Source organism: Doryrhamphus excisus, chromosome 1, assembly GCF_030265055.1.
Source record: "Doryrhamphus excisus isolate RoL2022-K1 chromosome 1, RoL_Dexc_1.0, whole genome shotgun sequence".
Lineage (NCBI taxonomy): Eukaryota > Metazoa > Chordata > Actinopteri > Syngnathiformes > Syngnathidae > Doryrhamphus > Doryrhamphus excisus.
Genome location: NC_080466.1, coordinates 32,837,934 through 32,863,304, shown reverse-complemented (window position 1 = coordinate 32,863,304; position 25,371 = coordinate 32,837,934). Strand labels below are relative to the sequence as shown.

General features: G+C 41.9%; 1 protein-coding gene across 2 annotated transcripts; it reads left to right on the top strand.

The window, feature by feature from the left end:
* The first annotated feature begins 1,810 nt into the window (after window positions 1–1,810).
* On the top strand, window positions 1,811–24,952 carry vipr2 (vasoactive intestinal peptide receptor 2). Of its 2 annotated transcripts, none has more exons than XM_058088822.1 (13): window positions 1,811–2,057; window positions 8,559–8,664; window positions 11,566–11,679; window positions 12,059–12,150; window positions 13,206–13,303; window positions 14,155–14,287; window positions 14,591–14,741; window positions 15,391–15,451; window positions 15,811–15,880; window positions 20,235–20,320; window positions 23,082–23,211; window positions 23,322–23,363; window positions 23,515–24,952. In XM_058088822.1, exons 1-13 carry the CDS (start codon window positions 2,007–2,009, stop codon window positions 23,686–23,688), a joined length of 1,308 nt encoding a protein of 435 aa, XP_057944805.1. In that variant the 5' UTR covers window positions 1,811–2,006; the 3' UTR covers window positions 23,689–24,952. The 2 variants fall into 2 exon arrangements, with proteins under 2 accessions (XP_057944805.1, XP_057944794.1); XM_058088811.1 differs by having other exon boundaries at window positions 20,235–20,326.
* The last annotated feature ends 419 nt before the right edge of the window (window positions 24,953–25,371 follow it).

Genomic DNA, 25,371 nt, shown 5'->3' with positions numbered 1-25,371 from the left:
TGTTTTTGTGAACATGAACGGAAATATCCCCCAAACTGTCGCCAAAGCCAGAAGCAGTGTGCTCTCACCAGGAAAGGTGCAGTAATGTCGAACAGAGGTGGAGAGAACCACAGTGCTTATTGTCTGGAACGAGGTAGTACCTCAAAAAACGTGTCATGACCACATTTCCACTAACAATGCTGTGCTGGCGCCCTGCTCCAAGGCAGTTGGCTCTCCAAAGACTTGATTAATTTATTATCAACTCCTATAACAGACCATTTTGGCGGAAAGCCAAAATACCTGGAATAGGTGCAGAACCTGGAAGATCTGTGCAGGTTATTGTGTGTAGCTGCTCTATAGGAGTCCACAATTCAATTCAATACAAAGGGTCGAAAAATGAGCACAATAGGTCCCCTTTAAAAAAAAGTCAACATTAATGTGCAAAGCTGGGAGAATCAAGCGTAAGTATTGATTTATTTCTGCAAGGAGACATATTGATGTGCACAACGTTTGAATGTAAAATACAATTTAAAGGTTTCTCCAACATGGAAAGATTTATGACTTTGATTTTACTACCTTAGTTATATCACCAACATAAATGCAATAAAATTAAGTCATTATTTGTCTACATCACATCCAAGTTTTATTGGCAAATTCTGTGTGTTTTTTACTTTTATGGATGTACCCGTGTTATGTATACGTTTCTTTTGCTTCTGTCTTGAGAGCAGTCTCGGAAGAAATGCATGAGCTCACAAGCACATACAGTAAACCAACAATAAAACTATATATGTATGAGTAAATGTGGGAATGTTAATGAATAAATATTGTGCTGAAACTATTGGTCTTGGGGTTTTCATCTGCTGTGTTAATTGCAAAGATTGAGGAATAGGGAGGAAGTGTTTTACAGTGTAAAGTACAATCCTTTTAGACAGGAATGAAAATACAGTGACTATATTAAACATGTATGTTTATACATTGTTTTATTACATCAAGTCATATATGGCATAATAATACAATTTTTAAAATGTTTGTGTTGTTGCTGAGTGTTGAATGAACGTATTAGCCAAAAAGTAATAAAGGCGCTATTAATGTTACTACTGGTTAGTATATCAGGTTTAGCTGTGAGTTGTGAACCCCTTTCTCTCCCGTCAAATCTACATTTAAAACCCAATGACTTGCTTGTATAATGTTATGTTTTTTGTTCGCCTTGACTTTAGTTATGTTACCACGACTTTCTTACTGTACTGCCGCCATTGAAGGCAGATATCTTTCTGTCATGATGTCAAGGTAAACAGGAGAACACGTGACACCCATTCATTGGATTTGATGGGGTCCAACACTCAATATGGATCCGATATGAAACTGAAGATGAAGATTCTACCTAACAAACATGTATACATGACTCTCCTTTCGCTCAGTGTCATATTTTCCTAGCTATAATACAGGTTTTGTAACATTGCTGTACAGTAGTATACATTTATCAATTCTATTCAACGTGGAGTTTATGATGAATGTTTACTGACAGCAATTCCGCGAGATGGCAGCATTTAAAAACAAAATCCATTCTGAAGAAAAAATGACACAGCAAACTTGTCTACATCATTGTGCAGTGTTGATGTGTTTCCTGTGTCACAAGTGTAAAAGTTAACTGATGATTCGGTAAAACATGGTTAGACAGACAAAACACGAACTAGACAAACACGGAAATAAATCAAGATGTCGCCCCAAATGTAACGCTGGTCGTTTCCGGTTGTTTTACTTTGTAAAACCATGGAGGAAGTGAACTTGCCCACAATGAGGCAAATTACATTCTGATGTAGTGCGAGCACATTCAGACACACTTTGCGGATACAGAACATCATCATCCTCGTCATCTGCCGGATCTTCTCCCTCCACTTTTATGTCTGACGAATTTGTTGACTTTTTATTATATGGAATTAGAAGCGTTTGCAATCCACCGGACGGAAGTCCCAAAGTGGTGATAATAATGTGAAGATTTACCTTTAAACAATTCTTTTGGATCAACGATGAAAAGTTTGTTTGTCCTCGTCTTGTTTTTCTTAAGGACTCTCCTGATGGTGAGTTCACTGATAATTGGCGTTTCTGCTTTTATTGCCATATGAGCCCGAGTTTTTAATCCAGAATGATAATTGCTTGAGACAGTATAGTAAACGATTGTGTCTACCTAAACTTATCACTTCCAATATATTTTTTAAAAACAGTCTTTACAAAGATAATGATCTAATAATGCTCACCTTTGATTGGCACCAACAGAGAGGTCAATCAAAAGTCTTGTTGCTTATCCAGGTCGTAGGATACAATAAAAAATAACTTCACTTTCACATGCTCATTTATATGCTCATTTATATGATAGCTTATATGTTAATGTTTTCATTGATTTTGAACATGCATACAAGTTACATTGGAATACATCACATAGTACAATTCATAGTTCTGCATATCCAAAAAGAAGTATGAAGAAGCAAAGCTTATGTAATCCTTCCCCCCATCTGTTTCATATCAATTGCAATATATTTGTTCACTTCCTGTATTCAAATTGAACCGCACTCTTTGCCTGTGAACATTATTGAGCAGGTTTGGGGTTAGATGAAGGAGGAGGCTTGGAAGATGAAACCCCAAAATGTTGATAAATCCGGGAGTCGTTTAAAAGTCTTTTGCCATTGTATATTATTTGATCAATTATGGATCAATTATGTTTGGATGCAGTCCACCAAACTCATGGAAGCAATACACCAAGGGTCTACCCTGTTACCCCGCCCTGTTTTGCTTTGGATTAGCAATGAAGCTAAAGGCTTATGACGCTAGGTACAAATAAATGCAGGAAATGATTTGCAATAAAACGGAAAATACACGTCAAGATAAAGCATCTCATCAAACATGTTGTTAAAGTTACCATACTGCTCCCTAACTTGCTAATTGGGGAAAATTATTAAGTTTCATTAATGTTCATGTTAAAGGTTAAATAACTGTTAATAGTGTACATTTGAACCTGAAAAAAATAATTTCTCTACCAACTGTATGTGGTTTCTTACGGTTTTCTTATTTGCTGTTTTATTATTATTTTACTTATTTATTACTGATTGATTGATGTATTGTCTTTATTCTTAATTTGTTTATTTATTTATTTTTATCTTATTTTGTGTATAGAAAAATAAAAATCAAGATATTTGAGAACATTGGAATGTTTTATCAGATATTTTGGTGTGGAAAAGCGGAACTAAAGTACTGAAAAAGTACTGAAAAGTACAGAAGCAAAAGCATTGAAGATAGTTTTTTTATTGATTTTTTTTCCAGTTTTTAATGAATGCGTTTTGGTTTTTTTTTTGAAAACCGGACCTATGCGGTCCGGCTTCGCCCAGAACCTAGCTCCGGTGGCCCCCAGGTAAATTGAGTTTGAGACCCCTGCAATACACCATATTAAGTCTTCTTACCAAGGCACCCTAACTGTACATTCTGATGTTTTGGTAGCTTTCAAATGTAGGTACCATACATTATTTTGGTATGCGACAATCTGACCTTTCTGCCCTAATGAAATGAATGATACAAAACTTTACAGTTTGCTGTAATAACCAGGAGGCTTTTGCTCTTCATACAAGCATTTCTGACTCCAACTGACAACCTAAAAGTTAATATATTATTCATATCAATTATACGTATATTCTTTATTATTCCTACAGTTTGGATGAGTGACAATACTTTTGTCAGGCACTGTTCTATGAATTCATCAATGTTTATCATTGTCCTTGTACAACTCCACGGTCACAATGAAAGAACACAAGGATAGGTGTAATGCACACACAAAATAAGAGAAAATCCAGTAGATGACAACAGATTGTAAGATTAGTGGGTCGTTAAGGTCACAACAAAAAAATGTGAACTAGATTAAACATTTAAACATCATACACACACACACACACACACACACACACACACACTTTTCTGATGAAAACTACTGTAGACTTTCCAAAGCCTCCTTGAGCATCTGATTTGGGGTGTTGTGAAGCTGAGAGCTGCACAACAAGACATGACAATACTGTTGATTGCATCAATCATCGTGAGGCACAAATGTGCCATCATGTCTTCTCACTGAGGAAAATGTCTTTGAACAACCTGAGACGGTGCTCATGGACTTGCCATTTGAAAGGAGTCTATGCCTGTCATGACTTTACATCAGTGCTTCTCAATTATTTTCTGTAATTTAGAAAGGGAAGAATATACAAGATAAGAGTCACTTGCTCTCACGGTGGAGCTCCGTGCAAGATTTCACCCGGTAGAATAAGGATGAATGTGAGAAAGGTGAAGGGCCAGCCCAGAATTGACAAATGAAGTCTGACAGTCAACACCTGAATGGCTCAGACCAGGCTTGGGAGAACGTGATGGAGTCACATGAGAAGAAAATTGCTCTTTGGCATCAAGTGGGCTCAGTGTGATTGAAGGAAGACAAATGGTGAATACGAGCCAAACAACACCATCCCTACTGTCAAACATGGATGTGGAAACATTCGACTTTGGGACTGTTTGTCTGAACCCTGGCGACCAACTCCAAAAATACAAGATCAGCAGGGGCTCAAATACTTACCTGTGTTTTCCCCACAGTACATGATGAACATATCCAGTTTCATGTCACCAGGACTCTCAATTTGATTCGTTATCCCAAATGAGTTTGGGACTCGTCATGTCTGTGTGCTCAGACATGACTGAACGATGACCCCGAGAGTCACTGCTGACTGGTGTGAAAATACCGTATGCGCACAGCGTCTAAAGTTCAAAGTACAGCGATTAGCTTCCAGAGGATTAATACCTGGCCTCAAAGCCGTGACGATGCTAATGGGCGAATTAAGGCAAGCCTGTAGAAGTACAGTAGTCATTTTGCATCCATCATTTGTCAGTATTATTAATTGATTGTTTGTTGGCGGCACGGCGGACGAGTGGTTAGCGCACAGACCTCACAGCTAGGAGACCAGGGTTCAATTCCACCCTCGGCCATCTCTGTGTGGAGTTTGCATGTTCTCCCCGTGCATGCGTGGGTTTTCTCCGGGTACTCCGGTTTCCTCCCACATTCCAAAAACATGCTAGGTTAATTGGCCACTCCAAATTGTCCATAGGTATGAATGTGAGTGTGAATGGTTGTTTGTCTATATGTGCCCTGCGATTGGCTGGCCACCAGTCCAGGGTGTACCCCGCCTCTCGCCCGAAGACAGCTGGGATAGGCTCCAGCACCCCGCGACCCTCGTGAGGAAAAGGGGTAGAAAATGAATGAATGAATGAATGAATGAATGTTTGTTTTTTGACATGTGCCCTCTGCCTCGGCCCAACATCCTGAACCTGGTTTAGTAAAGAAAAACGGGTTCCAATCTAGTTGTCTTAGTGTCACCCACAACTCTGGTTCTGTGGGCGAATTAGAAGAAGACTATAACGACCAAAAGTGAGCCCAAGGTTCTTTTTCATTGGCATCTTGAGTCTCGAGCCTTGAGTGCTTTTTAGCATTTTAGCATCCCATTGTGTGATGCGCTATCAACAAGGAGCCATTAAAGCTTGAGGACAACTGTCAGCGGCTTTCAGTTGCACCTAATTAGCCCTTAATTAACACTGATGGTGTTTGTCTTGAAGTATGTTCTCTCGCAAGCACGGCGATGCATCAAGCAGGCAGCTGTCACATGGAGGCAGTCTTAGAATAAACGACCTGCTGTCAGCAGACATTTCCCAGCTTGTTCTTGCAACCTCGTAACTTCTACGAATTTGGACAGATATGGCATCAGGGTTGCGGTGGATCTTTGGCGACATTGCTATGACGACGTGCGGTCGTGTAACACTTACTCAAAGCGAAGAAGAACACCATCGGGTCTTTGGACTTATTGTTGCTTTCTTAGTCGGTTTCATTTGAGCTTTGTTACTTTGCTCAATGAATACTATTTATTATGGCTCATGGTTTAGATGCTAACTGGAATGTTTAAATGTCTATTTGGTGACATAATATTTACTGTACATATTTATCACGTGAATTCATTAGTTATCCAAATACTATACATTCCAATTAAGTTTTATGGGTACATTTAAGTCAAAAACAGTAGTAGTCTAATGTAGTCTACCCATTTTAATATATATATTTTTTCTATTGAAATATTTTGTAACAAGTCTTTTTTCAGTGTGACCCTAATCCTCCCTGGTAATCTTCTGATGCAAGCCGTGTTTATGTTTACAATGTGTCACAGGCCAGGAAAAATTGAGCTGCTGGCCAAAATGACCTCTGGGCCAGACTTTGGAGACCCCTGCTTTATTGTCCTTATTGAAGCTCCTAGACACCACAAAAGATGGTTGAAACAGTTCAGCACGGGGGGGGGGTCAACTGCAAAGGCATTAACCAGCCTGTAGGACTACTGTACGTCAATCACTATAGCGATTCCCAGATACCATACACATATTGTCCTATCTGAAGTACATAAAATACTGTAAAATCAAACGTACAAAAACGCGGTACACAGTTCTACACAAGTAGAACACTTTTTAATTGGACTTGAATTGTTGAATGACGAGCTGGGCTGCCAGCCGTCTAATAATACAAACTGTGGCAATTAAAGTGGAAGCAAGTCTCAATGGAAGCGTGAGTGAGTCACCATTCTAGCTCAGCCAGTGACTGTTGCCGTGGTAACTGTTTTCTTTCAGGGATGAAGCATGCACTTCATTTTGTCATACGTATCTGTTCCGCCGCAAGCTCCTCTATGTGTGTCATGCATGTTTATTCATTATAATGTTAATGAATTTTTAAATCCCTGCTAACTCTTTACTTCATATGTCGGGTCACTGTAACGTTTTATGGAGCATTGGACCCCTCCATCCTGCGACAGTCGCGGTCTTAAGGAAAAGGTCGCGTAGTCGTCCACAGGCAAAAAAACTAAAATCAAGTGCTGTAACGACAAATTACCTTTCCAGAAAATAACCCAAAACGAGGCACCGTGAAAGAACTAACCAAAAGCTACAACAGAAGAATTGCTGGGAAAAAAGAGCAGACCAACCAGAATGGCAGGAAGGTGAGGAGGACGAGAGCAGGATTCATCTTGGGACTTTCAGCTGGAGGCAAAGTCAAGTAATCATTGAATGTCATGTTCTTTAAAGGTGACCTTAAAGGTGCTTATTTTGGGCCCTTTGTATCGAGTTGTGGACTCCTATAGAGCAGCTACACATGATAACCCACACAGAAAGCTTTCTAGATCTTCCAGAATCTGCACGTGTTCCAGCTGTATTACCTTGGATTTCCAAAATGGTCTGTTTTAATTTATTCCACCCACGGCCCGCCTCCGGGCACACCCACGCCGCTGTGACTGATCACACTCCCAAGCGCTCCCGAGGACTTCCGGACTACTGCCGAACCCCACTGCCGAACCACTTTTCAGAAAGTGGTTAGGAGCTACTGGTATAGTAGCTTGTGAGCTACTGTTCGGAGACCCCTGACTTACCATGTATGAACTCAAAGATTGTTAACGCAGGTCCGCGTTTTTTGAGTGCAGACAATGTTGGCACAACATTGATGGTGGAAATGTGGTCATACACGTTTTGTGGGACTACCCGTGTCTAAAAAAACTCAGGTAGAACCACCGATTGTGGTGGAAAACGCTGTGTAATTAGTATGTAGGGCTTGCCATTTTCATGCATGCAAATAAGACGCTACGCTCCCTGTATGCACACTCTATAATGCTACACAGACAACCGCTTACTTACACAAAATAAATACAGTTAGGACACTGATAAATTGTTACTTACAGCTTGCGCTTCTGCCTCTTCAACATGACCAAGTAACGTTGGAAAGGCTTTTGGAGGATAGTCCAGCTCCGCCCATGTTCACAAACAGGCCCATATTTTTCTCATGCTGGTCGGGAAACTGAAACTCCAACCACTTCTGCCTGATGTTTGCCTCTTTAGGCGAGGGAGCATTCCCTCAAAGCTGAACAAATATTTCCTGAAAGCCATTGTTCCATGCTAACCCAGTCAAATCTTGGACAAACAACAGAGTGTGGGGGGGTAAGCAAGCCTACAGCTTGGACTCGAGTGTGGAGCCATCCCAAACGTCTTTCAGGGCTCACTTTCAAATGTGGGTTAGGGTTAGGGTGTAGTTTAACTCCATCGTACAACATTCTAACAACAGTTATAGGTCAGAAAAGTGGAAAAAGCATATGTCCACTTTAATAAACTCAAAAAATGACAAATTATTCTCCAGAGCTGGGCAGATGAAGGAAAACTGAGGAAGGCAGTGTGTAGGCAACTACTGCTGCATTTTGTAATCAGTTGTGCTTTCATTGACTAATATTTCAATTTTTTTGATAATCTGAAACATTTAAGTTGAGCAAAAAAAGTCAGCATGGAGGCAAATACTTTTTCACATGACTGTACATAACGTATGGACAGGAGGATTTGTTTCCACTGGGCTTTGTGGGACTTGGACTGTTCACACACAGCCAGTCCAAAGGCAAACACCACATGATGCATTGGTCTTTTTCACATTTGTCAGCTCTTGTATAGCATAACTATAATGTTACCTGTTATTAACTCCATCGCTCTTGTAGGCTGATGGCCGCCACCCCACCTGTAACTTCCTGCTGGAGGTGGAGGAAGACCACGCTGAGTGTTTGAAGAGACTGAAGGACGAAGAGCGAGAAAGACAACACAAAGGTGCGACTCTCTGTTCAACACCATGTAAAGTATCTTTCACAGCCACACACGGATCATTGAACAATGGGAAAAAAGCTTGTCTGTGTGGCATTAAGGAGTGTGCATACAGGGAGCGGCGGGGTTGTTAGCCGTTTCCCACCACAATCAGTGGCTCTAGTCCAGCAAAAAACATTGTACGCCAAAATGAATAGTAAGTAGCTTTAGGTTTTCTACATTGGTAACGTGTAATGTGGTCATAACACGATTTTAGCGGGACTACCAGTGTTTAAAAAAAACTCTTGTAGACCCACTGATTGTGGTGTGGAATAGCTATTAGCAACTCCAGACTCAGTGAGCTACGAATTTTCACCCTACTCTATGTATGCGCACTCTATAATGCTACATAGACAACCACTTTTGTTCCATGACTTACACAAAATAAACACAGTTAGGACACCGATAAATTGTGACTCATTTGTTTGCTGTTCTGACTCTTCCACACGACCAAGTAACGCTGGAAAGCCGTCAGGCTTCAGCAGCAGTTTATCTAGCTGCATGCTAGCCCATGTTCACAAAACAGTCCAGTGTTAAATGCCGTTGACGGATTTAAACATTTTACTTTTACTGGTAGGGAATCAGTAACTCCTGCCTCATGTTTGCCTCGTTAGGAATTGGAAACAAATTTAGCAGCTAATCGTGACATTTAGCCTTCCAGGTACATTGTGCTATCGTGTTAGCACAATGGGGTATTAGCATTACTAGCATGCTAACATGAGGATAATAGCATGTATTGTGATTTTCATGAATATGAACATACTGTTAGCAAACACCGCTACCATGCTAGTTGTTAGCATGCTAACATTAATATATTAGGATTGTGAGTCATTTAAACACTTCATGTTTTCATGGCGAAGGAATCTAAATACTATGTAGGTAAAATAAATGTAGGACTAATATTTATGGTGTAAATCACAATATGGAGTGCTTTTCTACTTTATTATTTACTATTTACTATCTTTATGATTTTTTATTATTTATTTTTTATAAATGCGCGACTTAATTTGAAGTGAATTTTTTTTAATTTTCTACATGGGCTTCACTACACTTACACAAAAGTGACTCTCTCTTTCTGTAGTTTGCCTGTGCATTCACATAAACAGTAATGGAAAAATGTAATATATTACAATTAATGACGGAGAGGTTTTTTTATTCTCAGTTACCATTTTCAGTGTTGTTGGGCTGACCAGGAAGTGACGTAACGGTGATGTTTCTTTCACATAAGACAGCTAATGAACCTGCCCCAAACTCTGTGCAGGACTCACCACTGTGTTCTTCAAAGCATTGTCCCCTCGTCCCATATTTAGAAACAATATGACCCATCCGCTATGGCTTGTATTGTTTCAATCATTGATGTGATTTAGTTATCTCTTCTACAAAAAGACAATCAGCACCACATGGTGTTTGCGCTTCCAAAAACCATTCAAGAATGAAGAACCCTCAGAAATATTACATCTGCTCCAAACAGCCCAGACGGAGGGTGGGCTGTTTTTTGGTATCTACCAAAAGAGAGCATATAAGTATGTGTGTTTGTGTGTGTATGCGTATACTGCAGATTATTTGCGTCCAATTTATTTTGGTCAGGCAGAGAGATAATCTCATCTATCATCAACAAATATAATCTGTTTAGAGAGGTTTAGTCAAGTTCTGGACCCGGTCCCAGTGGGATTCTGCTTGGATTTATTTCAAGATCAACCATTTGGCTCATCACTGTCACCGACTCATCAAGTCATCACCTCAATGATAAACTATACTATGTCAGTGGTGTCCAAACCTTTCTCTAGTAAGCATTGCATACATACAAATTGAAGGGTGGGGGGGGGAAATAACATCTTAAAAAGGCTTAGACAGTCAAAAGCGATCATTTTAATTACAGCAAAACATGCTGGGAAATGCACCATCTGCCCATTGCATAGACACAAACTCACATCTTACAGCTTGTGATGTGTTTGTGTTGATATAAAATACCGTAGCTTTTGCTGGGTCTCTGAATGATGACGACGTGTTCGATCACCAATCACTTTATTGAAACCAACAACAATGCCAAAACAACCAACAACCACCACTTACAAATGTGGGCAACATTCGGCGATGAGTACAGCCTCAGTCAGGATTTGGGAGCATGCGGACGCTATGTCGCACTTTTAGTGCAGGAGGAAGTATCCTTGTGGGCGGGTCTGTGTCGGTCTACGGATGCGTGTTGTCTACAACGTCACTTCCCCATCTCGGCTGTCCAATGAGTACACACAGCTCGTGTGGTGCTGCGCTTGAAATGCTGACAAGTGCTGGAATTTTGTGCCGGTCACAGAAGAGGGAGTCGACTGCATCTGCAGGTCAGAAGGCAGCAAATGCGGCTGGAGGGGCCCAGCAGAGGCGGGCAAACCTGCTTTTAATTCAGGTTTTTAGTTGATAATGTGAGAAGATTAGGAATATATGCATTGTGAAATACAAACCGGGAGTTGTGGCGACCAGTAGCTCTTGGCCATTTTCATTTTGTAAGAGTAGCTCGCACAAGAAAACCCTTGGTGACCCTGAATATAGCCAATAGTTAGGCTGTATGTAATCGGTATTGGTGTCGGTATCAGTAACATAAAACCCTGATGGGAACATGACTAATGGCTATTATGTCCAGACTTGAGGGACACTGAGAACAATAGCAGGCAAAAAGCAGTCAACAAAGGCAGTGTCGGCACATTTGGACTTCTTGTTTGTGTTCATTAAAAGCTCCGAGTGGAGCAAAATAATGATGTGCACAAAAAATGCTGGTCTCAGCGTATTGTCTTGTTAGAAGAGGAGGATCTGTGGGCGTCATCGTCGTGTCCGATGTCAGTCAAAAGCATTAGCATTCTTGTCTGCTTTGATCAGAAGCGGGCTGCAAAGGAGTGTGGGACAACATCACGTGCTGGGAGCGCACCGGCATTGGACAGACCTCCACCATCCCCTGTCCCCGCGTCCTCAAGACCATCTTTGGAACTAACGGTGAGCGGGGTCAGAACTCTCAAAACTAAATGTTGCGCTGTGTGTGTCTGGTGCGTGTGTGTCTCCAGATGGCTGTCTACGCATTGAGACGTTACGTAAGAACGCCGTGGCCTGCTGACACAACCCAGTCTGGGACGCATCCCAAAAAAATACCACCCCCACCCTGAACTCACCACATTTTACACTCATGATGTAACATGGACATTTAGCATCTGCTGATTAGTGAGCATCAAGCATACTGGCACCGACACATATTGTGTGGGTCTCTAAGCAGTAGTCACTTATTTGACCCCCTCTGCCATTTATTGTATTATTTCAGCACGTTGTCACCATTTCTGTCATCATATTTCAGCATCGCGCTTGTGCTCTTTTTCTCCAGGAAACATCAGCAGGAACTGCACGGCATCGGGATGGTCCGAGGTCTTCCCTAATATCGCCAGGGCGTGTGGGTCAGACACCAGTCAAAACAAGGTGCACTAAAGTGTTGTTCCCGTTCATGGCGCTGGGCCTTGATGGTGCCGATGGGGGTGGGATCAATTAGCAGCGGATGTGATTTGGATCAATATGCTCCAGTGACTTGTTATTTAATGATGGCCATGTTCTTGTGATGATAACACTTTGTATTTGTTTACCACAACTAAAGACAAAGAGTTGAACAGCGGACCCTTTAAGAGTAGCATCTGCATCATATAATCCGTCCCCATATGGACTATGATGGCGAAGTAATCTCTTGGTCTTTGACTACAGACTGAGGTTGCGCTCACATTGTTTTGGCTCTACTTCTCTGTCAGGTCTGCACGGGTCAGGAGAATGTTGCTAATTGCAGATCAGTCAGCCAGTTCAGTTCGGGTCACGATTGTCTTTCTGTGAATCGACCATTATGTTTGTTCAGTTCAGCTCCTGATGCTCCTCCTCCTCTTCCACTTCTGACCTTCATCACATATTTTAAAAACACTCTTACTGTGTCTCAAATGGAATCATTGGAATTTGGACGTTTTTATCATATCGAAAAGATCTGATAGCTTTTTGCTTTATTCCAACTTCTTGATCATACAATGATGATGATGAACTACTGATGATGGTAACTACTGATGATGGTAACTACTGAGGATGGTAACTACTGAGGATGATAACTACTGATGATGATAACTACTGATGATGGTAACTACTGAGGATGATAACTACTGATGATGATGACTACTGATGATGGTAACTACTGATGATGGTAACTACTGATGATGGTAACTACTGAGGATGGTCCCCATTTTGAGTATTTTCAGTGCAATATTTGGGTATTGACAGTGCACTGGGTTTTGTCATACACACTTTGCTGTGTGAACGCATTTATGCACTCAAAGTAAGACTCCGACTAAGTACACAAGCGAACCACCGGAGACACAGTAAGTGTGTTTTGACTAGAAAAAAACAACACATATGGCTCTGGGCTTTACTGCAAAATCACTACAAGTCTTTCTCAGGCATGTACTATAGTAGTAATTTGTGGTTAATTGTGTGTGTGTGTGTAGCTGGTGTTCTACGTGCTGGTGCAGACATTGTACACGCTGGGTCACAGCCTGTCACTCATCGCTCTGACCACAGGAAGTGCTGTCCTATGCCTCTTCAGGTGAGACAATTTCCAACGATGTTCATTCATTCATTTTCTACCGCTTATCAGGGTCAAGGGGGGTGCTGGAGCCTCTCCCAGCTGTCTTGGGGCGAGAGGCAGGGTACACCCTGGACTGGTGGCCAGCCAATCACAGGGCACATAGACAAACAACCATTCACACTCACATTCATACCTATGGTACTCCGGTTTCCTCCCACATTCCAAAAACATGCTAGGTTAATTGGCCACTCCAAATTGTCCATAGGTATGAATGTGAGTGTGAATGGTTGTTTGTCTATATGTGCCCTGTGATTGGCTGGCCACCAGTCCAGGGTGTACTAGAACCTGTTCTAGTGTACGCCCCAAAACAGCTGGGATAGGCTCCAGCACCCCCGTGACCCTCGTGAGGATAAGTGGTAGAAAATGAATGAATGCTGTTGCATGAGCAAATGACGCATTTCCCAGCATGCTCTGGTGTTGTTGATGTTGATGTTTTTGTGGTTAAAATGATCACTTTTGACTTCTTAAGCCTCTTGAAGGTGTAATTTTGTACAGACAGGTTGTAATAGTTAAAGTTAAGCTGGTTAAATCATTAAACATCACGTTCCATGCATTCCATCCACCATGCTATTCTTGGATTTCAAAAAGAAAAGAAAATAATTTCATTGTGTAAAGAATCAAATGTAGTTTGTCTTTTCTCCACATCCTGTAACATCTCAGAGGAGAACTTGTCCCATCCACCAGAGATTAGCTGTTGGGCTATTATGGGGTTGGGGTTGCGTGGGAGTATTGCTGCAGGCTATGCGAAGATTAGCTTGCGATGTTAGCAGACTAGAAAGTTGACGTGTTGAAATTGTGTTAACATGCAGGAAGCTCCACTGCACCAGGAACTACATCCACCTCAACCTTTTCTTCTCCTTCATCCTGAGGGCCGTGGCCGTGCTGGTCAAGGACAACATCCTCTTCAGCCACACATCCTCCTGTTCTAGTCAGCCGTCACTGGTGAGACACTTCATCTCGGACAGCATCTAAATGCATCCAATACCGTACGAGCCAACACACATCAATGGAGGCAAGGAAAACCTCTTCATAAGGAACAAACCATTCTGCTATGTGGAGTTTCTGGTAATGTGTTGACTGTGGTTAATTTGTCCTGGTGGGAATAACACTGAAGTGATGTAAACAGCAGGAAGTGGAACATGGTGTGATCCATTTAATGAGCGTCCTGATGAGTCTCAGATAATACCTAAGCATCAGAGCCTCATTAACTGTTGTCGTGTTTGTTATCGTGTTTGTGTGTCTCAGGTGGCTTGTCGAGCCAGTCTGGTCTTCTTGCAGTACTTCATCATGGCCAACTTCTTCTGGCTGCTAGTGGAGGCCTTGTACCTTCACACGCTCCTGATGGTCATCTTTTCAGAGAACAGACACTTTGTCATCTACATGTTCATTGGCTGGGGTACGAAACGCTCCTATCAATATTCCATTTCAGGGAAGTTCATAGCTGCTGAGGCACCTTTGCCGTCAGATTTACTCTTGCAACCCCACCACCTACATTCCTGCCCCATATTTTGGAAATGTGCAAATTAAGCCATTTCATGCTGTGGCTGACGGGCAAACGCGTGGCAACGTCCAAACGCTCCAAACACAGAAATGATTCGCAACCAAATGCGCATAAACATCCATCCATTTTCTACAGTTTATCCTCACTAGGGTAGCAGGTATGCTGGAGCCTATCCCAATGAGAGGCGGGGTCCACCCTGGACTGGTGGCCAGCCAATCACAGGGCACATATAGACAAACAACCATTCACACTCACATTCATACCTATGGACAATTTGGAGTGGCCAATTAACCTAGCATGTTTTTGGAATGTGGGAGGAAACCGGAGTACCCGGAGAAAACCCACGCATGCACGGGGAGAACATGCAAACTCCACACAGAGATGGCCGAGGGTGGAATTGAACCCTGGTCTCCTAGCTGTGAGGCCTGCGTGCTAACCACTCGGCCCCCCTTGATATAGGAAATAATTGATATAATGTGAATGAATATATTCAAGTGAGATGATAATAATAAATGTTATTTGATGTTGTGTGTGGTTGACACAGGAATTCCGACAGTGTTTGTCTTCACTTGGGTGATGATGAGGATTTACCTGGAGGACACAGGGTGAGTGTGTGTGTGTGTGTGTGTGTGTGATGCCTCATGTTGCAGAAAAGTGATGATCTGAGTTAATGATCTTCTCCTGATCATCACTGATGATGATGCTATGATTCCAAACATCTTGTCGTAGCAGCACACGGACATACAGCGTTGGGATTAACGTGTGATTGTGACGTGATCAGACTTCGGTCCCATAATGGGATTTACATGTTGAGCTTTTTATGCACTTCATGACACTGCAGGTTGTGGTTGTTGCATGTGAGAAAAAAAGTGCATGATATTTTGAGCTGTTCTTAGGATTTTGGAAAGGGTAAAAATACATGAATCAAATGAATGTTAAAATTACTGTGGGTTCATGTTTTTAGATGCTGGGAGAGGAACGACAACCCGATACCAAACTGGGTCATCAATGGACCCATTGGACTTTCTATTTTGGTAGGATGAGTTTCATTGTGTTGAAGTTGCTTTTGAATTATTCCAAAGACTTTTAATCCCAAGGTTTCAAGTTTCAGGTCATTCACACAAAGGATGTCTGATAATATCGGCTGATATTGGTATAAAAATGACATATATCATCATATCAGTATCAGTTTTTCTGCCGATATTGATGTTGGTGCACAGGTGAGACCTAAATGTACAATTTGCAATGACTATTAAAGGGGAACTGCACTTATATTATTATTTTATTTTTAATTATGCCCATCATAGACAATCCTTATGTGAAACATATTTCTATCCATTTTCTGTGCATTGTAGCACATTAAAACAAGCTAATATGAGCCTGCTCACAATGCTGTCATTGGGATACACCTATTTCGAAGATGAAGCCCTGTAAAAAAAATCTCGGCGCATCTATTCCAATGACAGCATTGTAAGCTAGCTCATATTAACTCGTTTTGTCGTATAAAGCATCTTCCATCAATATGTCTAAACGGATATCACACCTTAGGATGAATGACTTTTCAGCCTCACACGGCGTTAAACAGCCAATAATAAGAAGCGACCCGCTTCAATGTTCAATGTTGTTCGTGGGTATGCCCCACAAGTAGGATGGGAGTTGGAGGAAAAAGGGCCTTGATGAAGTGATGCAGAACATCCCTAGGAGGGAAAGCGTTGTCATTGGGCAGACTTGAATGGACATGTTGGTGCAGGAAATAGAGATGATGAAGAGGTGATGGGCAGGTTTGCTATTCAGGAGAGGAACACAGAAGGACAGATGGTGGTTGACTTTGCCTGTAGTGGATACTTTCTTCCAGAAGAGAGAGGAACATAGGGTGACCTATAAGAGTGGAGGTAGGAGTCCACAGGTAGATGACATCTTGTGTAGACGCTGTCATCTGAAGGAGATCAATGACTGCAAAGTAGTGGTAGATGAAAGTGTAGCCAGACAGCATAGGATGGGGGGGGGTGTAGATGGACCCTCATGGTGAGGAAGATGAAGAGGACCAAATGGTGGAAACTGAAACAAGAAGAGTGTTGTATGATTTTTAGACAGGAGTTGAGACAGGCTCTAGATGGTCAGAAGGTGCCTCCAGATGAATGGACAACTACAGCAAATGTGGTCAAAGAGACAGGTAGGTGAGAACTTGGTGTGCCATCTGGAAAGAAAGCAGACAAAGAGACGTGGTGGTGGAATGAGGAGGTGCAGGAGTATATACAACCTAAAAGGTTAGCTAAGAAGAAGTGGGACATGGAGAGAACTGAAGACAGTAGACGGGAGTACAGAGAGATGAATGCTAAGGTGAAAGTAGAGGTGGCAAAGACCAAACAAGAGGTCTATGATGACTTGTACGCTCGGTTGAACAGGAAGGAGGGACAGATGGATCTCTACAGGTCACAGATCTCTACAGAGATGGGAAGGACGTGCAGCAGGTTAGGGTGGTCAAGGACAGGAATGGAAGTGTACTGACAGATGTCAGTAGTGGGATGGGAAGATGGAAAGAGGACTTTAAAGGAGAGAGAAGGAAGACTAGAAGAGGTGTCTGCTGTGGACCAGGAAGTAGCAAAGATTGGTAAAGAGGAAGTGAAAAGAGCATTGCAAAAGATGAAGAGTGGGAAGGCCCTTGGTCCTGATGGTCTACCTGTGGAGGTATGGAAGTGGCTAGGAGAGGTAGCAGTAGAGTTCCTGACTGGGTGGTTCAATAGGATCTTAGGTGGTGAGAAGATGCCTCAGGAATGGATGAGAAGTGTGTTGGTGCCCATCTTTGAGAACAAGGGTGATGTGCAGAGCTGTGGCAACTCCAGAGGTATAAAGCTAATGAGCCATACCATGAAGTTATGGAAAGAGTAGATGAAGCTAGACTTGGCAGAAGTCAGCATCTGTGAGCAGCAGTATGGTTTCATGCCAAAAAGAGTTCTACAGATGCAGTATTTGATTTAAGAATGTTCATAGGGAAGTACAGAGAAGGTCAGAGGGAGCTGCATTGTGTCTTTGTAGATGTGGAGAAAGCGGCCATCTTGACGGGCGCCTACAGAGGAACTGTGGTATTGTATGAGGAGGTCTGGAGTGACAGAGAAGTATGTTCAAGTGGTGCAGGACATGTATGAGGACTGTAAGACAGTGGTAAGATGTGCTGGAGGTGGGTCTGCATCAGGGATCAGCTCTAAGCCCCTTCTTGTTTACTACGGTGAGGGACAGGCTGACAGATGAGCTTCAACAAGAATCTCCATGGACTATGATGTTTGCAGATGACATTGGGATTTGTAGGGATAGTAGGGAACAGGTGGAGGAGATGCTAGAAGAGGGGAGGTTTGCCCTGGAAAGGAGAGGAATGAAGATTAGCCGCAGTAAGACGGAGTATATGTGTGTGGATGAGAGGGACCCAAGTGGAAGAGCGAGGTTACAAGGAGAAGAGATACAGAAGGTGGAGAATTTGAAGTACCTGGTGTCAACAGTCCAGAACAAAGGAGATTGTGAAAAGGAGGTGAAGAAGCGTGTGCAGGCAGGATGGAACGGGTGGAGGAAAGTGTCAGGCGTGATGTTTGATAGAAGAGTTTCAGCTAAAATGAAAGGAAAGGTATACAAAACTGTGGGGAGACCAGCCATGTTGTTTGGTCTAGAGACAGTGGCACTGAGGAAAAGACAGGAAGCAGAACTGGAGGTGGCAGAGATGATGATGCTGAGGTTCACATTGGGAGTGTCCAGGATGGATAGGATCAGGAAGGAGTACATCAGAGAGACATTACATGTTAGAGGCCTTGGAGATAAAGTCAGTTATCGGCCAGACTGAGATGGTTGGGACATGTCCAGAGGAGAGATCGTGAATATATTGGTAGAAGGATGCTGCCAGGTAGGAGGCGTAGAGGAGGACCAAAGAGGAGGTTTATGGATGTAATGAAGGAGGACATGTACAGAAAAATGTCTTCTTCCATCAGCTGGAAAAGTCTTTCATGCCTCGAATGCCTGGATTTTCCAATAAGACAACGCCCCTTGCCACACAGCAAGGTCAGTTAAAGCCTGGATGGAGAACCGGAAGATCCAAACTCAATCATTCTAAATCTCTAAATCCAATGGAAAACCTGTGGAAAATCATCAAACTCAAAATGGAGAGCCGGAAGCCCCAAAACAAAGCAAATGAGTTTGACGTTGTGCAACACGAATGGGCTGCTGTGACGGCAGAACAATGTCAGAAGGTGATGGTGAAGAGCATGCCAAGATGCATGGCTGCAGTCATCAAAAACAATGGTTATACGATCAAGTATTAACTCCAGAATGCCTAAAAGCACTGGTTTTATCAGTACAATGCCGCTAATATTGATGTAATAAGTGATTTTGGTTTTGATTAAATTTCTCAATCAGAAATCACTCCACACTCTTTATTGCTCTCTGGTTCTACCATATCTTACTTATTGTGTGGAAATATGGGCTAATAACTATAAAAGCAATCTTCACTCACTAAATGTACTGCAAAAAAGGTCAGTAAGGATAATTCATAATACTAACTCCTTATTTCTAAAATCACAAATACTTCAACTTGCTGATATAGTTCATCTTCAAACAGCTAAAATAATGCATAAGGCTAAAAATAAGCAATTAGCTAAAAATGTCATCCAATACTTCTCTACAAGAGAGGAGAAATATGATCTCAGGGAAGAAGTACATTTGAAACACTTCTATGCTAGGACTACGTTATGCTAGCCATAGCATTTCAGTATGTGGAATCAAACTATGGAATGGATTGAGTAAGGAAATCAAACAATGCACAACGATGAGCCAATTCAAGAAACAATACAAGCAGTTGATGTTTGCTAAATACAAGGATGAAGAATCTTGAACCAGTCATGATGTGCTATATATATCACTATATTGACACGCACTATGGTACCCATTATGGCATTGGATGCTCATATCACCTCATACTTCGGTACGGGACAAAAAAATGAAAAATGTAAAGAAAAAAAACCTTAAACTGTATTATGGAAAGCAGGAAGTGAACAAATGTAACAGTTAGTTAGTGCACTATAAATAATGTTCAAGTGAAATAAAACCATTACCATTACCATTATCAAGAAAACCATGGAAAATGGCTTGATATCAGATCTTAAATTCATGTCTTATGAGCTATTTTTGTTGTTAACATTATATAGGTATATAGGAAAGCCAATGTTGAGCATTTCTAATCGACACAGACAGTGACATCCCGAATAACAACATTAAGTCGGGCTGTTGATTGGCTCACACTCCACAAAGTTTTCTTTGGTGCTGGTTGGTTCTGTTACTCTTCAACTCTTCAGAAACCAATCAAGTCATCTTTTATGTCTGTTCTCCTCTCTATTTGTGGCCTCCTAGGTCAGCTTCATTCTCTTCATCAGCATCATTCGGATCCTGGTACAGAAACTGCAATGTCCCGAAGTGGGCGGCAACGACCACTCACAGTATGGGTTGGTACCTCCCACCACACGCACTACCTGACACCTTTACCTCTGTGGTCCTCTTCACTGCTTGTACTGTAGTTCATGATTGCAACACTGCTCCATCATCAGCTGACAGGTTCAGTCCAGATGAGCCAGACCGACATGGTCAAGTTAGCGACAATGCCAATCTGTTTTGGCGTTGGGCTGTCATTGATGAAGAGTCTCAAACAAAGAGAATCACTGTAGGTGGAATCACACCCTGGTTCCACTGGAGGGTCAGATTTATGGTTGGGCTTACCAAGAGCCAATACCCATTCTAATGTCTTCATATCCATTCTGATGCGTTTAAGAGGCAGGGTCATAAAAGTTGGCATGGTTTAAATGAGGGCACTGGATCAAATGTCTGAACGTCCCCTTGATTTTTTTAATGACATGAACCTTTTATCAACTTTCATTTATCACAACTCAGTACATTTTTACAAAATATGTTTACTTTAGAACAGCTAATGAAAAAAACTTTGCACATATGCTGTTGTTTATGTGTTAGTGTGTTAGCGTGTGACGCTACGCTGAGTCTGGTGCTGCCAGATTAGCACCATTATACTTGGCTGCCTCAATGTTGGTGTAAGCTATTTTTATGACACCCTTATTTTGTTAGCACAAGTAAACAGGATATAGTACAAAAAAATTGTCAGTCGTTTAAAATACTTAATTGCGATTAATAACATTTCATTCATAACTTGTAATTAACTTCAATTAATCACCAAAAGCTTTTATCTATGGTAGCTTCATGAACATTTTATTCTTTTTTTTTATATTAAAAGATCATTTTAAAGTTTTTTAATACACATATGAACATGAGAATGGGTAATGGGTTTTTTTGGTATTTGGGGACTCAAAAGTGAAAGCATGTATTTTGTGTTCTCACTGAGCAGCGGGTGTTGTTGATAGGTCCGCCCGCCCAAAGACAGTCACAAGCCGCGAGGCCGTGGGGATGGAGTTCTAAAACGCAAATGTTTCTTAATCTTCTGTTTAGCCTGGATAAAAGAGGTGTTTTTATTTTATTTTATTTTATTGTTAGTCTATCGCTACTCTTTATAAGTAAAATGAAGTGGATTAGCTTACAATTCTTCGGGTAAATGTAATTGGTAAGCCTCAGTTGTTCTCTGTTGCTATTATATATACTCACCCGAAGAATGTGCTCCTCATGAACCACGAACCTAACCCAAACCCTAACCCTATCCCTAACCCTAACCCTAACCCTAACCCTAACCCTAACCCTAACCCTAACCCTAACCCTAACCCAACCCTAACCCTAACCCTAACCCTAACCCTAACCCTAACCCATGTGTTAACAGAATAAACACAGCATCATCTGATATTGGCTGTTCCATTGTGCTTGCTTAAAAAAGTTCTCAATTGCCAACGAGTCATGGGAGAACTTTGAGAGTAATTGGTCGAGATAAAAGTTATTTTGTTTTGATGAAATTACGGTCCATTATAAATGAAACCAGTAATCAATCATTCTAAAGGTAATTAAGGTGTTTTTACTCACGTTTTTGTGTGATGTCATCTTGTGACCAATAGCTATTTTTCTTACTGAAAAGTTGCCAACAGTGCATAGAAAAGAGACAACAAAGTACAACCAAAGAATCGGGCGAAGCCACACAAAAACAATGCAAAGCAAAGCAAAGTAAAAACGAGGTACTTATAAAAGTACTAGGAGAGGAAACGTCAAGCGAGCTAACAACACACAATGTAACCAATAGAGCTGCTGGAAAAAGCCAAGCACAAACAAGGTAGTCACAAAAATACTTACATGCAAGGTAGCACAACACAAGGCGATGGTTGAGCAACGAATGAGCAAAGACCTTGCAACAATCTGGCAAATGGCGAGTCTCCGAGCATGGCTTAAGAAAGCGTGCTAATGATTTCTCTCAGGTGTGCACAGGTGGCTCCGCCCCAGCAGGACCAGCAGTGTACTGCAAAAGGGAGCACATAGGCGGTTAGCAGAGCAGCTCCAGCAGAACATGACACACAAAACCCAGCCTGCTGCTCAGCGTTGTGCCAGCAGTCAGTACGAAGCAGCTGAGTGACCCGGGAGCATGACGAGGTGGGAACGAGCCTGCCGCAGAGCGAGCAGAGTTTACCCACACTCATTTAACGGCTCCGAGAAAGGTGGAGCCGATTAGTTGCTTCCTATAAAAACCCAACAACACAACAAAAATAGCCCTCCAACATAACAGACACGGCAAGTTTTTGTCTTTTCTCCAACAACCACGAGTAGATCATTATTAAGTTCCTCTCCAGGCTTTATTCTTATCGCATTGAGCACGCCGTGTGTGCTTGCTCACTTCCGCCATTGTGAAACAAGCCCCGAGCCTGTCTTTGGCTATGCCTGCTGGTAGCTAGCAGCGCGTACCTCAAATCTTCCTCAAATGCCAGAACAGGATTAGAAACTAGAGGGTCAGAAGAACAGCCGAGACGTCTGGAAGACAAGGTCACAAAGACCAGAATGAGACGGTTTGGCGAGGCAAGACGGAAGGATTGTGATTATATCAGACGGATGCTGGGATGGAGCTACCAGGGAGGATGAGATTCCAAAGGAATCTGACTGACAGAGGAAGACGCAGAGGACAGGGGTAGAAACACATGATCCTCATGATCCTCAGTGGCGACACCCCCCGCCCCCCATAGCATGAAAATATGCCTGTGAGCAGTCATGATCATATTGAATTGACATTTCCTTTGCTAATTCAAGTATTATGTGTTGTAATTCCAGAAGGTTGGCCAAGTCCACGCTCCTGCTCATCCCCCTTTTTGGGATTCACTACGTGGTCTTTGTCTCGCTCACGGAATCCATAGCTCAGGACTACAAGATCTTTTTTGACCTGGCCCTTGGATCCTTCCAGGTGCTGCTGACACTTGAAGTGTGGTTATTGCCATTAATATGTCTTTTGGTGGTCATTTCTATCTCATGCATTGTAAATATATAATATATTAGTCTTTTTATGTCTTTTAGGGTCTGGTGGTGGCCATTCTCTACTGTTTCCTAAATAGTGAGGTTTGTAATCCAATGTTTTAAGTCACATAGCTGCATAAGAGTTCTGTAGCCACTCGTTGCTCAGCAGAATCCACGGGGATTAATCCCCAGAGCTGAGAGCTTATGTATAAAACATACAAAAGAAATATAAAAGCATGATGTGTGCATGCAGGTGCAAGGTGAGCTGAAGAGGAAGTGGCGTAGTGTGTGTCTCAACTGCCGTCTGAACCGGGCCCAGCGCCTCAGCATCACTTTGGCCTCCAGGAACGGTTCTGAACCCATGGTGCAGTTTCAACGCACGTCCAGAACTCAGTCCATCCTGCAGTCGGAGACTACTGTGCTCTGACCATCAAGAAGCTTGATTAGGCCGGCTGGACCTTTATGTCTAACTTAAAGAACTGCACGGCTCGGACCTGTACAGCTGCCCTAGTAAGGTTCTTAACGGTCTAACTGAAAGCCAACATCATCACTGAGGTCACTTTTATGTGGTTAGTTATGTAGTATTTATTTAGCAGTGACTGAAGATTGTATGAATAAGAACAAGTCATTCTACTTCATATGTACACGGATGCATGCATGCATCCCACAATGCATTGGACAATGGCAACAGGTACTTGTTTTGTTGGCGGTTGGGTCTGACCAATCACATTCAGAGCATAAGAAGAGGCCCTTTCTGGTCAGACCATTTTTTTGCTTTTTACCTGTCCAATCAAATGTTGGAAAAAAAATGTTTTTGATGGGGCTGCACGGCGGTCGAGTGGTTAGCGCACAGACCTCACAGCTAGGAGACTATCAAGCTTTTCTTTCTTACAACTAGACCTGTCACGCTAATCAATAAATTAATTAATCGCACGATAAATAATAAAGTCCATAATTTTGCCGGCGTTCAATCCCACCCTCGGCCATCTCTGTGTGGAGTTTGCATGTTCTCCCCATGCAGGTTTTCTCCGGGTACTCCGGTTTCCTCCCACATTCCAAAAACATGCTAGGTTAATTGGCCACTCCAAATTGTCCATTATGAATGTGAGTGTGAATGGTTGTTTGTCTATATGTGCCCGGTAGAAAATTAATGAATGATTTTGATGGATTTTGCATCTTTAGAAGGAATTCTATCATTGTTATTGTTGATTGTTATTATGTGAAGCTTTTCGTCTACAGTATTTGGTCAAAAAAGTTCATTCCAGTTCTTAATTTAGTCACAACATTGAAGATTTTTTTGTACAGTTGTCGATGGGGAAGAAAGATAGTGTGCTTAGAACTGAATCTTGTGGAACGCCAACATTGACGTTGTTCCCTACAGGGTTTCATTTTCAGGTGATTAACAAAAGGATGCTGGTTGGAAAACACATCTTTCCATCCTAGTTCAGCCTTAACAAGCTTGACAAGTGTGTTATAAACTGTAAATATGTCTACTGTCATGTAAATGAAAATATGTCTAATGTCATGTAAATGTAAATATGTCTAATGTCATGTAAATGTAAATATGTCTAATGCCATGTAAATGTACGTAAATATGTCTAATGTCATGTAAATGTAAATATGTCTAATGTCATGTAAATGTAAATATGTCTAATGTCATGTAAATATAAATATGTCTTCTGTCATGTGTGCTGAGATGCCATGATAAAAGTTGTCTTTTTAATCATTGTACCGTGTCCACGTCAATCTGTCCAACATGCTTTGAGCGATCATGTGACGAGGTCCAAGCTGCCAAAGACGTCAGCCATCTTGGAAGTCCTTCTCGAGTGACTTTGTGTTACGTAACAGACGTCCATGTACTGGCTGGCTTGTAATCTCCAATAAGCATTTCATAAGAAAATCAATCAGGCTTTGGTCCTGTTTGCTGCTGTGAGGATGCCATCATATCTCAAAGTGGTGCCTTCAGCTCGTAACAGAGTTAGTTTTAATGCAACTAAACATGACGGGTATGAACACACCTCAAGCCTGACTGAGTCTCAGGTGCTTTGTTTGACCTCTTCCTCGTTCGAGGCTGTGACAGCGGTGTCGTCAAACACTTCAGCAGGGTAAT